The sequence below is a fragment of the Gossypium hirsutum genome, chromosome D10, assembly GCF_007990345.1.
Source record: "Gossypium hirsutum isolate 1008001.06 chromosome D10, Gossypium_hirsutum_v2.1, whole genome shotgun sequence".
NCBI classification, from domain to species: domain Eukaryota; kingdom Viridiplantae; phylum Streptophyta; class Magnoliopsida; order Malvales; family Malvaceae; genus Gossypium; species Gossypium hirsutum.
Window position 1 is genome coordinate 26,413,626 of NC_053446.1, and position 15,111 is coordinate 26,428,736.

The 15,111-nt window shown below is 32.4% G+C and overlaps 1 protein-coding gene across 1 annotated transcript; it reads left to right on the top strand.

Moving 5' to 3' along the window:
• The first annotated feature begins 11,409 nt into the window (after positions 1 to 11,409).
• LOC107914749 (probable xyloglucan galactosyltransferase GT14) lies at positions 11,410 to 13,475 on the top strand. Its single transcript, XM_016843766.2, has one exon. The coding sequence runs from the start codon at positions 11,677 to 11,679 to the stop codon at positions 13,228 to 13,230; it is 1,554 nt and encodes a 517-aa protein (XP_016699255.1). The 5' UTR covers positions 11,410 to 11,676; the 3' UTR covers positions 13,231 to 13,475.
• The last annotated feature ends 1,636 nt before the right edge of the window (positions 13,476 to 15,111 follow it).

Here is a 15,111-nt window from a genome sequence, read left to right on the forward strand (position 1 = left end):
TAAATCTCTAACCTTAACCTTAAACCCTAAACCCTAACCCTTAACTTAAAAACCCTAACCCTTGACTGGTACTAACAATTAATAATTTGATATAATTTGATAATTTTACTAACAATTAATACAATTATCAATTAATAATTGAAAAAAATATAATTTGTTTACAATTACATTCAACTATTGTGATTAGGGTATGATCGACTTGTATGGCCTGGATTCCTACACCATCCGCACAACTTCTATTGACTAGCTGTTTCTCGGATATCCATATTGTTACGTATTCTAGTCGAGCAAGGTCGACCCTTTGGTTTTCGACGTAATTATCTATCCGGTAACAGCTTAAAAGGAGCAAGACATACGAGCGGCCACTTACGTTCATCTGGGACTGGTGGGAAATGTGTCTCCAGACGTTGTACATGTTTTCTAATTTGTACACTTCATCCACGTACCTCATCGGATCTAGACACCTGGGACGTATCTCTTTAGCACTTGACACTACTGTCATATTTCATTATATGAAGCGTCCTACCCACTATGCATCTTCTCCAACGCCTTCTGCTTAGGTATCCAAGCCTTACGGTAAAAGGGCGTGACCCCATTTGGCTACGAATATTTGCAATTAAGACCGGCACTAAAGTCCTAGGATCTGCCTTCACCATGGGTAGTATCAAGCTAGCTAATATAGCTGAATCCATCTTGGGATGATCTTGTGAAACACCTATAAACGGAGTACATTAAATAATGCAACATTACATAATAACAGTATTATTCAGAAACCGTCAATATTGTACCTGCCGCACATGTACGTGGACCTTTGTACTTTTTAATCTCCCACAACCCTGTCTTTTTCCTTAACGATACGTAGATTTTCCATCAACATGTGCCGTCTTGCACCGCATACTTCACCTCAAACTTATTAGATTTGGATTTAACGACGTGGTAGTTAACGCTATTTTTTATGCTATGTTGTTTCAAAGTACCAATAAAACTACCTTCTTAGCCTCTCTAAATTGTTTTTGCTGTAACTTATGCATTCTGAGAACATTTGTTGGCTCATTTATAGCCTTAGCCCTAACATGCTACTGTAGCAAAAGCGCGTCCACGTAGGCGCGATATCATGAATTCTTCTGATAAAGCATCCTGCTTGAAGCATTTTTATAATATTTGCTCAGAAACGTCAACTCAAAATTATTTTTTCCAGGACCTACTGTAGCAAAAGCGCGTCCACGAGGGCACGATTTCACAAATTCTTCTCATAAAGCATCTTGCTTGAAGCATTTTTTATACTATTTTCTCAGAAACGTCAACTCGAAATTATTTTTGCATGACCTACTATAGCAAAAGCGCGTACACGTGGGCGCAATTTCACAAATTCTTCTGATAAAGCATCCTGCTTGAAGCGTTTTTATACTATTTGCTCAGAAACGTCAACTCGAAATTATTTTTTCCAGGACATACTGTAGCAAAAGTGCGTCCACGAGGGCAAGATTTCACAAATTCTTCTCATAAAGCATCCTGCTTGAAGCGTGTTTTATACTATTTTCTCAGAAACGTCAACTCGAAATTATTTTTGCAGGACCTACTGTAACAAAAGCTCGTACACGTGGGAGTTACTTCAGAAATTCTTCTGATAAAGCATTCTGCTTTGATTTTATCTTAAAAACCCATAAACACGAAATGTAATCCAATTTTGAATAAATTATAGTTAATTTAATTAGGAAACCCTAAACCCTAATCCCTTATTTATTTACTTTTTCTCCAAAACCTTAAAAATCCTAAAAACCCTAAACCTTAACCCTAAAAACCAAAAACCTAACGTGGGAAAAATGGGGAAAACGCTTCCCCAAGGGTGCGCTACGTGGCAACAAATCGCGTCCACATCAGCACGCTTTGCTGACATGGCAACAAATCACGCCACGTAAGCGCGATTTGTGTCCACGTTAGCAAAGCGCGCTGATGTGTACGCGCTTTAGGGAAAAAGGGCCCATTCCGGTAAATAATAAAATACCGGGCCCATTTCGATAAATTTAAAAAAAAAAGTAGCTTTTTTGGTATTTTGCCCTAGAAAGGTTATATACAAAAGATCTGAATTTCAAATATATTTAACATAATTTTGAAAATATATATTTCAGATTCAATTTCTCTATTATTTTTTAAAAGTTTAAACTTACAAATATATTAATAGATGGTAGATTGGTAAAAGTACTACAAAACTCCTTGTATTATATTTTGGATTGCATTTTAGTTCTTCTATTGGAGAAAAAGGGTAAATTAGCCCCTATACATTAGATGAGTGAGCAAAACAACCTATCCATTAAATTTTGGTGTTTATATATAAGGTATAATAACGAATTTAGCTCGTAACCTTGACACATTTATTCAATTTGACCCTTACTCTTTTATTCAATACTAACCCAATAAAAGAGTACGGGTCAAATTGAATAAACGTATAAAGGTTGAGGGCCAAATATATTATTATACTTTATATATAAACACCAAAACAAACATTTAATAGTGCAATTTTAACGGAGAGGTTATTTTTCTCATTCATCTAATGTATAAGAATTATTTTGTTCATTTTTTTCAATAAAGAAACTAAAATGCAATTCAAAATATAGTATAAGAGTTTTGTGATACTTTTACCATAGTAATTATTATCAAAAATAGTTATTACAAATACTTAATTGAAAACTCTCACACACAATACATACAATAAATCTCAAATTCTTTTATTATAAAATATAAACTTGTATTCTATTCCTTGCCTTGAAATAATAAATAGAGAGGAGAGAGACCTAACTCCCTGTCTAGAAAGTGAGATGGCACATAAGCCGCTGACAAATGGCATCAATTCCGTGGGGCCTTTGCACTCCAATTCAATTATCTATAGTACTTGTAAATATTTTCTTATTAATATTTTGATAATATAATTTTCATATTTTATGATTTATTCATATTAATTTCTAACGTCTAATGTCTAATGTCATATACAATGACGATTAAGGGATATGTAGGTTTAAGATTTTTCAATTTCTTCCCTCTTCTCAAATATAGAAATAGGCCCTTCAATATTTTTATAATAATAAAATAATATTAAAAAACTATTCTTAATAAAAATAAAGAAAAAATCTTCTTGAATAAGCCAAATTGAAAATATAAAAAAAACTGTCCCCACTCTTTTTAAATATGTATTTAAGTTATCTTTTTTAACTTATATACATTTGGAAATATAACGTGGAACTAAATTTTACATAGTACGCCTAATTTTAGCTTGACCCTCTCAATGTTAATAACCTGATTCCGCCACTGATCACAGGCTTTGCATATTATTTTACGAGTTTAATTTTTTATTAAGTTTTAAATATCGGATTTTTAATTATTGTTATAGTGATAATTTATCTTGCATTGAATAAGGAAGGAATTGCATAGTAATTCAATGGGATTAGAATAGAGAACTAATAGGTATTGATAATATGATTATCTTATTTGGTTGGTTAAATGGTAATTGAGGAATATGTATAAAATGAAATTATAATAATATCTTAATAACACATTAATATCGTAATAAAATATATAAAAATAATTTAATATAATAATTTTATTTGATGATATTAAATTATATATAATTTTATGCAATAATAAATTTTAATATTTTTTCTTCAAAAAATATTTTTTAAAATTTTTTAAAATAGTATTTAATAATATATATATGATGTTAATATTAACATTAATATTTATGATATTTATTTTTTAAATTTTAATATGACCCTTCAATTTGAGAAAATAACTTATTTATGATATAAATAAAAGAAAGAATCAGTTTTAAAAGTGCTTACTTTACATAGTATAAATAACTTACAAAAAAACTTTAAAAGAAATATCATAATTTTATATTACCTCATCATTAATTAAGACAATTTTATATCACTCTCCCACATCGTTGTTGTTTGAATATGATTCGATATTGTTTTTTCAAAGAATTATTACTTTAATAGTCTATTTTTTTATATAAGTTTAACTTATTAATTCTAACTATCTATATTTTTTTATTAGTAATTTTCTTAGATGCTATTTATAAACCTAAACTTAAAACTTAATTGATCTATAACTCTAACATTAATTAAATGATAATTAAGATGCTTAGAGTCTATTTAAATAATAACTCAATTTTACATCAATAAAATTACCACAAATTTTTAAAATAAAATTAACACAAATTTTTTATGTCAAATTTCTTAACTAATAATTTTAAATTAAATCCTAATTCTAATTATCATAATTTTTTTTAATAAAGTAAAAAATAGATCACATGTATTACTTTTCGCAATGAATACGTTTTCTTGCTATGAGCAATTTAGAGATTAAATTAATTTCTTCGAATTATTATTAAATAATTAAAATTCAAAATAAAAATTAAATTAATTATTCATCACAGTTTTATTAAACAAGATAATTAAATTTGTTTACTCATAGATTCTGATATGATAAAGTCGTCATAACTTTAATGAAATTAAAATTGGGATGAAAAAATAATTTAATTGAGTGGATTAATTAAATTTATTTCAATTAATTAAATAAATAATATTTTGGGAATAAAAAATTTATTATTGAGTCAGATAAATTATGAGTTTATTTAAAGTTCAAATAACACATATAACTATACATAATATATGAGACAAGCCCAATAGCCCATCTAATAAATGATGGGCCACAAACCCTAGTCCAAGAAGGGGGTGGCTGCCCATAGTACAATGATTTTTCTCTTGTTATTTTGTCATCTCATGTTTAACTAAAACTCTTATAATTTTTCACTATAAGTAGAGATTATGGGCTAGGTCAAAATATACCACAGCGAACATAGTTATGTTGCGCTTTTATAGTGAAATTTATTCTACAAATAAATTATATTCATCGAAAGAGCTCAACATAGGTTTCTAGCCCATAAAGAGAATTAATTTTTTCTCGCTTAAATGTTTCCATTGTGTGCAATCAATTTGTGTAAAGAGCACACTCTCTAAGCAAATTGAGGATTCGAGAATAACGGAGAAGATTGTATTGGTAGAAACTTGGGAAACAATCAAGTCTACTTAACCCAAAATACATGTACTAATTTGGTAAATATTTATTTATATAAATAACACAAAAGCTCGGGTTTTTGAGATTTATCAACAATGATAACTTACTAAAAATTTAACAATTGAACAAATTGATACATAAGTTAATTAAATCAAACTCTTATAATTATAAATCTATAAAAATTACAAGAAAAAAAAGAGTTATTTATCTTATTTAGTTCGCGGCCGAATGCATGGCAGATTTTGAAGCTTTCATCTAATTTTTATCTGTGGTGGACGGTGGGAGGATAAGGAAGACGATGAAATCTCTCACTAACTTACCTATTTATACTTAGATTAGTTTTAGTTTAATTTAATTAACCTTAGTTAGTTAGTTAATTAATTAAGGCATAATTAAACTTATTTTAATTATAATTTAATCTAAGTGGGACAATTGGTTTAATTACCATTTTGATATTAACTTAGTTAGTTAGTTAGTTAATTAAGGCATAATAAAACTTAGGGTCTGTTTGATTGAAGGAATTGATTTTCCGGAAAATCATTTCTAACTTTTGCAGCGTTTGATTGGCGGAAAACATTTTCCATTTGGAAAATGAACTCCAAAAAAAGGAAAAATGTGTTACATTTTAGGGAAAATGTCTTACCCTTTCAATTTCCGTAAGACATTTTCCGTGCTCTCCTCTCTATCGCCTCCTTCATTCCTTCCTTCATTTCCGGTAGAAAATTACTTCTGCTTATCGATTTTCCAGTAACTTGTTTTTTTAATTATTCAATACTTGTTTTTTTAACACAATTACAAATAATTTATTTGATATTAATTTTTTTCAATTTATAACGATTAATATTGTAGCTTAATAATTGAGTATTATTATAAATAAATCATTGCAATATATGTAAAAATAATTTAAAATATAAAAATTTATTAATACATATCAATATATGTAAAAACAATTTTTTCGAAAAATATTTCCAGGAAATCTGCCAAACAGCCGAAAATATTTTACACAGATTCAATCAAACACCAGAAAATATTTTCCAGTAAATCATTTTACAGAAAAGTAAAACATTTTCCCGAAGTCATTTTACGGAAAATATTTTACTGGCAATCAAACAGACCCTTATTTTAATTATAATTTAATTTAAGTGGGACAATTGGTTTAATTACCATTTTGATATTACTTTAGTTAACTAAGGTATAATTAAACTTATTTAATTATAATTTAATCTAAGTGGGACAATTGGTTTAATTACCATTTTGATATTTCGAATAATTGCTATCTAAGTCTTTAAGCCTATTCTTAATTAAAATTCAATAGCGATTGGACTTTTGTAATTTAGTCTCTGAGCTTTAATTAACTAATTTCTCGGTTAAATTACATAATCGATCTTCAATGTATTTTTATATTAACTCTATAAATATTTCTATTTTATATTTACAAACTCGTTTTACGGAAATAGAGTTTCGATACTGCATTTTCTAGTACCATTGACATATACATAAACATACACATACACATATACATATACATACACATATACATATACATATACATATACATACACATATACATATACATATTTCAAACGTAACCCAATCGACTCAATTGATCAAGTTTATAAGTAACTCAAACCGTGTTTGACATCAATATTATTCGAATATATTAAACTACCTATTTAAGCATAAATTGAAGTCAAATTATGGAAGCACAAACAAGAATAACTATTCATCAATGACTTTCGCTTTTCCTTTATCTCTCGATGTCTCGGCATCACCTTCAACCATGTTCAATAAATTTGATTAAAGAAATTCTTTAGTTTCACCCATTACACATTGAAACATACAAATTAAACATGAAATGCACTTGTTCAGTTTATTCCCTAAAAACCCTAATATTTGAAATGCTCATATCTCACGGTCTATTCGATCAAATCTAAACCTGACTTCGTATTTTTTTCATTAGGGTCCTCAACCTTCATTTTCAACAACTTTCATTTTATTCAATTTGGTATCTAATGTCACACAATTAACCTTATAGCATAACTTAGAATTCGAACTTAATTCACCACTTCCCACTATGTTCTAATGTCACAGGGCTAGATCTTTCGTCTCGCGATCCGTGCGGCCTTAGATGATCCGTTCGTCCAAACTTGCCTAAGTCAACCTTTACTCAAGTGAGACTTCCTTTAGAAGTCTTCCAAGGCACCAATTTGTATAGCGGAAGTGATTTATGCTAAAAGAAGCAACAAATAACAACAGAAAGAACGCACACAAGGTGTTTGAGTAAATGCTCTCAATATTCTCTTATTCACAAAAAATAATTAAAAAATGAATGGAGTGAGTACAAATGAGAAGAAGGCTTTCCATTTATAGTTGAGCTCCTCCAAAACCGACGGTCAAGATACATTTACATCGACGGACGAGATTAACTATATCCCTTGATTTTAGGGATTCACAAGATATGTCATATCGAATGTAATCTAATCTTTACAAGATATGATTCTATCAATCTTTTAAGATTAGTTACCAAAATAGCCTAAGTTGCCAAATCTTCATTATCGGGCTAACCAGGCTTCAATCTGACAGGCTTTTCCAATAGCTTACCGAATTGGGCCAATTCTTGCAGGCCAAATAATCCTCATCTACACAATAGACCTTCATTGGATGCATTTGGTGCGATGGTCACGGGTTTTAAAATACTGCCAGTGTCATTCTCCCCCACCTATTTTCGCAACGCCCTCGTTGCGACTTCTGAATGGTACTGACTTGATTCTCCTTGGTCTCATCTCGACACCTTAGCTTTTCCCTTCCTTCGAGACTTTTGCCTCGACTTACGTCACCTCTTAACTTGAACCGTCCTACTTGTTGCATTTACTTTGGTCAACTGTCCAACTTGCATCACTTTTTTTTCCTTGAAGTCCGATACACCACCCATCTCTCCTATAGGTGGAAGCCTTGTCGATGACTCGACCAACTCCGACGCTTCACTCGAATTGAGCCTCATTGGTCCCAGCTTCACTATTTTCATCGTAACTTTTTCCTTTAAGTTTGATGACAAACTCACCTCTTCCTTGGGTGGAAGCCCCTCTGATGACTCACCAAGCTCAGACGTTGTCTTTCCTTTAACTACTGCTTGCTTTGGACAGTTTCGCAACTCATGTGAACCACGACACAAGAAGCACTTTACTTGCTTCTTTTTGCTCCTCTTTGCCCTAATGGCTTCGACTTTTCTCTTGTTCGAATCAAGCTTCTTAGGCTCATTGTCTGTTCCATCGTCTCCTTTGATGACAGACTTCTTCGAACACTTTCGTAACCTATGCTGACCATGACATAAGAAGCACTCTACTGGCTTCTTTTCACTTTCGACCTCATTGGCTTCAACACCCCTTACGCTCGAACTAAGTACTAAGGCCTTACCTACCAGCTTTTCCTTAAGTGCAGATTTCTTTGAACATTTCTTCAACATGTGTGGACCGTCGCAAAGAAAGTATTTCAACTTGTCCCTTTTTCTGTTGGGTTTCTTCTTCCCAACTCGTGGTTTCCCATTACCACCATTATCGCCGATGCCATTGCCATCATTTGATACTTTTCACATACACCCCTTTCCTCGAATTTGGAAGACCCAAGCTTGTCTTTCCCTAGACCAAACTTGACCATAGATTTTGCTACCGTCATGGCTTTCGACAACTTTTAGACACCTCTTTGTTCCACCTCATGTCTAACCCACAACTTCAATCCATTTTAAAAAGCAAGCAATGCTTCTTTCTCGGTCACACCTGAAACTTGGAGCATGAGTTTCTTGAACTCTCGAACATACTCCCCCACTGTGCCCCATTGTGTTATCCCTTAAAACTTTGCTCGAGCTTTTTCCTCAGTAAAATTCTGGGTAAAACTGTCCCTTCAACTCACATTAGAACTTTTGCAACGTCTCAATCTCACATTGCCTTTTATCTGTGGTCCTAACTCGCCACCATAAAAAACTTAATATTAGTAAGAAACATTGAAACAATATTTACCTTAACCACGTCATCCGTAATGCCTTTGGCACAGAAGTAGTTTTCTATCCTCCATAAGAAATTGTCAACATCGTATGTAGACCTTGTCCTCACAAACTCTTTCGGCTTGGAGACATCCTCGTTACTGAGTGCTGCATTCAGCATTCCTTCCCCCACGGTTGCTTGACACAAGGCCAACTTTCCCTCGAGCTCTTCTATTCTTGTGTTTAGAGCCATTGTCGTGGTCATTGTTTCCTCATTCAAAGCCATCACTATAGCCTCGAGAGCATCGTTCCTCTCCATCAGCTTATCTCTGTGTGAATTAAACAACTCGTTTACCTTATCCATGGTGGAATCAAGAGACATCTTTACATAATCTCTAAACTACTCCTTCTAGTTGTCTATATGATTCTTGACCCCATCAAGTGACTCATTTACGTCCTCCATGGATCCCTCGAGTTTACCCACATGTTTCTCTACTTTCGACAGCATCTCCCTCAAAAGGACTGATCTTTTGGCCCATATTTGTTCGAACTCTTCTTTCGACATCCCAACGGTGCCTTCGAACCAATAGCTCGGATACCAGTGGTCATGGGGCTAGATCTTTCGTCTCGCGATCCGTGTGACCTTAGGCGATCTGTTCGTCCAAACTCACCTAAGTCAGCTTTTACTCAAGTCAGACTTCTTTTAGAAGTCCTTCAAGGCACTAATTTGTATAGCGGAAGCGATTTATGCCAAAAGAAGCAACAAAGAACAACAGAAAGAACGCACACAAGGTGTTTGAGTAATTGCTCTCAATATTCTCTTATTCACAAAGAATAATGAAACAATGAATGGAGTAAGTACAAATGGGGGGCTCTCTATTTATAGTTGAGCTCCCCAAAAACTGACGGTCAAGATACATTTACATCGACAGATGAGAATAACTATATCTTTTAATTTTAGGGATTTACAAGATATGTCATATCAAATGTAATTAATCTTTACAAGATATGATTCTATCAATCTTTTAAGATTAGTTACCAAAATAACCTAAGTTGCCAAATCTTTATTATCGGGCCAACCAAGCTTCAATCTGACAGGCTTCTCCAACAGCTTACCGAATTGGGCCAGTTCTTGCTGGCCAAATGATCCCCATCTACACAATAGGCCTCCATTAGATGCATTTGGTGCGATGGTCATGGGCTTTGAACTGCGACCCATGACACTAACATGGTCTTAACATAATCTAAGCTTATACCACTAAGTATATCATGATTTCAAGTTCCAAATTCACTGACACTCAACAATGGTAGCTAGAATATAACTTAATAATAGGAAAAACTAACACTTGGGTTAGTTAAATTAAGCTTGGATGACTATGAATCCATAAAAAATTCAACAAAAATAACATGTTTACCTTGTGAATTTTGAACTGAAAATGAAGAAGAAACAAAAATTATTCTATTTCTTTGGAAAAGAAGAAAAATAAAATAAACTAAGCCCTTTTCTTATTTTATCTCTCCCACTTTTCAATCTCATATTCAACTTGTGGACTTTTTAGTTTAACTTTTCGGACAAATCGACTTAACAAATTCAATTTTAAAATTGACATGTCCAACAACAACGAAAATTGGGTTGTTGCAAATGGGACTCACCTCAAGTCTTCATTGACCTATAAATGCCACCTCTTCGAAAATCAAGAGAGAAGAGCATGCACATAACCTATACTCAAATGCAACCTCAACATCTTTTACAATGTGAACCACCCCACCTTTAGAACTAGGTTGAAAAGAAAATCGCTAATCAAAATATAAAGGTTAAAATGTGATATAATCCTTATACTTTTCGAAAATTAGAAATTTAGTCATTGTACTTGTATTTCTAGAAATTTAGTCCCTCTACTTTTCATATTTCAAAATTTAGATCCAACTATTAACATTGTTAGTTTTTTTTTTGTTAAATTGGTTGTTGTGACATTTTGAAATAAAAAAAAACTACTCACTTGGTAGCCATGTAATTAAAAAAATTATTTTAATTAACCTGAATTTAACAAAAAAATTAACAGTATTAACAATTCAACCTAAATTTTGAAATATGAAAAGTATAGAGACTAAATTCCTGAAAATAGAAGTATAAGGACTAAATTACTAATTTTTAAAAAGTGCAGGGACTAAAGTCATGTTTTAACCAAATATAAATGCATGAAAAAATCATTCAAGGGTTTAACCGTCTAATTCATTATCATTGCAATACCCTTTGAAGATACGGTGAGAGAAAACAAAAGAGTGGTGGCCCACCCGACAAAGTAACGGACCGGGCGGTCGCGCCACCAGTCCATACTTTTGGGCACGAATCCAGACGTGGAAGCTCCCTTTGTCCAACGACCAATGCGAGCATTTAATGTCAATGGGTTCCCTTTCAGTTTCACCATAAATCAAGCATCTCCCCCCTCCCTCAAGCCCCAGATCAAGGAAACAAGCTCTTCACTAAACAATCCACTGCTTCTCACTTGCTTTCTTTTCTTTTCTTTTTACTGGACTTCTCAAAGCATTCCCCAATTTCCTCCCTGTTTCCAGCTCTAGTTTCCAAGCAGTTTCAGAGGAAAGAAAGTAAAGCCTGTTTACCGAAGATGGAAAACCCCATCACTTCAAAATGCTGCAACCATCAGCCCTGGTTTGTCTTACTTGTCTTTTTCGTTTTCTGTATTGAGCTATTTTCCTTTGATTACTCTGGTTTTACTGCTAAAAAATCTGCCCTCGTCACTGTTTTGGATGATAATCATGGAAACGTAATCAATACCCAAAGTTCTTTACCTCATGATTTCACTGAAATTACCAATGCTAGCGTCTATCCATTGCCCAAAACTGATGAAAAGGGAGATTTGAAAGTGGGAACTGAGATCGATTCTTGTGTGGGGAGATATATATTTGTTCATGATCTTCCCAGTAGATTTAATGAGGATTTGGTTAACAATTGTCGATTGCTCACTAGGGGAACTGATAAAAACATGTGTCCATACTTGGACAACTTGGGTTTTGGTCCTGAAATTGAGAACCCTGAAGATGTTTTGATAAACAATAGCTGGTTTTTAACGAATCAGTTCTTGTTGGAAGTCATCTTTCACAATAAGATGAAAAGGTATGAATGTTTAACCAATGACTCGTCGATTGCATCGGCTATTTACGTACCCTTTTATGCTGGTCTTGATATGAGCTTGTATCTATGGGGTTTCAACACTACTGTGAGAGATTCTGCATCTCTTGGCCTTGTTAAGTGGCTATCAGAGAAGCCTGAATGGAAAAGAATGTGGGGTAGGGATCATTTCTTAGTTGCTGGGAGGATTGCTTGGGATTTCCGAAGACAAAGCGATAACGAAACCGATTGGGGCAGCAAGCTTCGGTTCTTGCCTGAATCCAAGAACATGTCGATGTTGTCTATCGAATCGAGCTCCTGGAACAATGATTATGCAATTCCATATCCAACATGTTTCCATCCTTCAAAGGACAGTGAGATTTTCCGGTGGCAGGATCGAATAAGAAGGCAAAACCGGCAGTATCTTTTCTCCTTTGCTGGTGCCCCTAGGCCTGAATATCAGAACTCGATCCGGGGCAAGATTATTGATCAATGCTTAGCTTCAAAGAGCCAGTGCAAGCTGCTGGATTGTAATTATGGTACTACAAACTGTGATAATCCGGTTAATGTGATGAAGGTGTTTCAGAGCTCAATCTTTTGCTTGCAGCCCCCAGGGGATTCTTACACAAGGAGATCGATTTTCGACTCTATTTTAGCAGGGTGCATTCCGGTGTTTTTCCATCCAGGTACAGCATATGCTCAATACATATGGCATTTACCAAAGAATTATACTGCATACTCGGTGTATCTACCAGTAAAGGATTTGAGTGAGTGGAAAATCAACCTCAATGAAACATTGCTTCGGATGCCAGAAGACAGAATATTGAGGTTGAGGGAGGAGGTTATAAAGCTCATTCCGAGAGTGGTTTACGCAAGTTCGAGATCTCGATCGGAGACTCTTGAGGATGCATTTGATTTAGCAGTTAAGGGAATCCTTGATAGAATAGAGAGTGTTAGGGTTATGATTAGAGAAGGGAAGGATCCTAGTATTGGATTTGCAGATGGGGATGATTATAAGTATACATTTTCTACTTATGGTAATGGTAATTGAATTTACTACACTAGAAATTCATTCGTAATGGTTTTTTTTTTAGGACAGAAGAAAGCCTAATTTTTTTTAAAAAAATGGTTGCATAAATAATTAAGTAATTTTGTTTTTTTTTCCCTTTAGCTGAAATGAATATAGATATAGATATACCCTTTCATCTCATTCTATCTCAATGATTGTACTTGTGTATTTTAAGAGTATAATTTTGTAGTGATGGGGGAAGCATTGAATGTGTTCATGATCTTGAATTTTGGTCTTCTATTTTTTTTTTTTGCTTTTGGGGTTTCAGTTTTCTTTATTAACAAAAATTGAAGGAAAGAAAACTCTGAATCCTTCATCATCAGATAAAATTTTCCAATTGGGCAAACAGCATACATGAACTGACTATTGAACAATGTTCTTGTCAGATACGAGCATGCTAAATCATTTTAAGATTTTTCATATGGTGTGAATATATGGGAGCTGATAGGTGGGAGATTGCGTTAATTGAAGGGGGGATTGCGTTAGGCGTTTGATTCCACATTATAATAAAATAAATGGCGAAATAAGCATCAGTCCACACTCAACTTTTGACAGAAAAGGGAAAATGGCATTGACAAGATGCTTTTAAGGTGAAGTTTGGCGGATGACGTGGTAATTCCTGCCGACACTTGAAAGGAACTTATAATGGTTGTTGCATGTGGATGCCATAAATGACACATTTAGGGGTCGCTGTGATTGCTATCAAAATTTTTTATTCTATGTTTATTTTTTAAAATAATCAAATGTAATTTTTTTTATAAGACAGTCTAAATTTTCCTTGTTTCTTCATAAAATATTTTACAAAAGCTTTCTCGTGTAAGTTAGATTTTACAAAATTAGATAACCTTGTTTTTTTTCATTTTTCTTGCCATAAGTTGATTTTCATGACATATGCCTTTTGTATTTATATATATTATCTATTTTATATAGGAATAATATTTAATACAATACCAATTAAGTTTTAGACTTCACAAACAAGGTAAAGACTTCGTAAGTGTCTTATAAGGTATAATAAAATATTAAAATATTAAATATATACTATCAATGTGCCAATTATTATCATTTTTATATAATTTGATCTATATTTTTCATATCATTTGCTTTTCTTTCCCCATTTTTTTATATTATTAGTTTTTATAATATCGAAGTTTTAGATATGAGATTAATTATGAAACAAAAAATTTCATTAAAATTATATTTGTTTCATAAAAACCATCTTTTGAAAAATGATTTTTAAAAAAATTACCAAATAGCGAAAAATATCAATTTTCTAAAAAATAAATACATTTTTCAAAAATCATTTTTCTTCAATTTTTTTACATCAAACAAATAAACCCTTAGAAAAAAAATTAAACATAAAAGGACATAAATAATAGGGATATGAAAGCAAATTATTAATATATTACAATTTATATAAATTATATATAATCTATAATAATATATAAAAGCATCAGCTTCAAATTTATAAATAGTGAACTAAATCCATGTCATTGGTAATTATATTTAAAATAAAAATTTTAAATTAATTATTAAACTAGTAATTAATTTTATTTCTATTAAATTAAATATCAATTAATTTTATTGATAGTATTATTTGAATTATTATATTTTTATTAGTTGTGATTTATATTTAATTATTTTTTTGTCTATATAAATGTAACAAGGGCTAGAAGCTGCCAACAATGAAGGGGAAAGTATCCCAGATGGTAGTTACAAGAGAATGTAAAAGTTTAAAATGATGAGATTAAGGGTCCGTTTGTTTACATGTAAATTATTTTACGGAAAATATTTTCTGGATTTTCCTATGTTTGTTTCACAGAAAACAGCTTGGTCAACGGAAAATGAATTACAGGTCAACGGAAA

Excerpts from the sequence above, each read along its gene's own strand:
- LOC107914749 (XM_016843766.2), top strand. The coding sequence starts at position 11,677 with ATGGAAAACCCCATCACTTCAAAATGCTGCAACCATCAGCCCTGGTTT.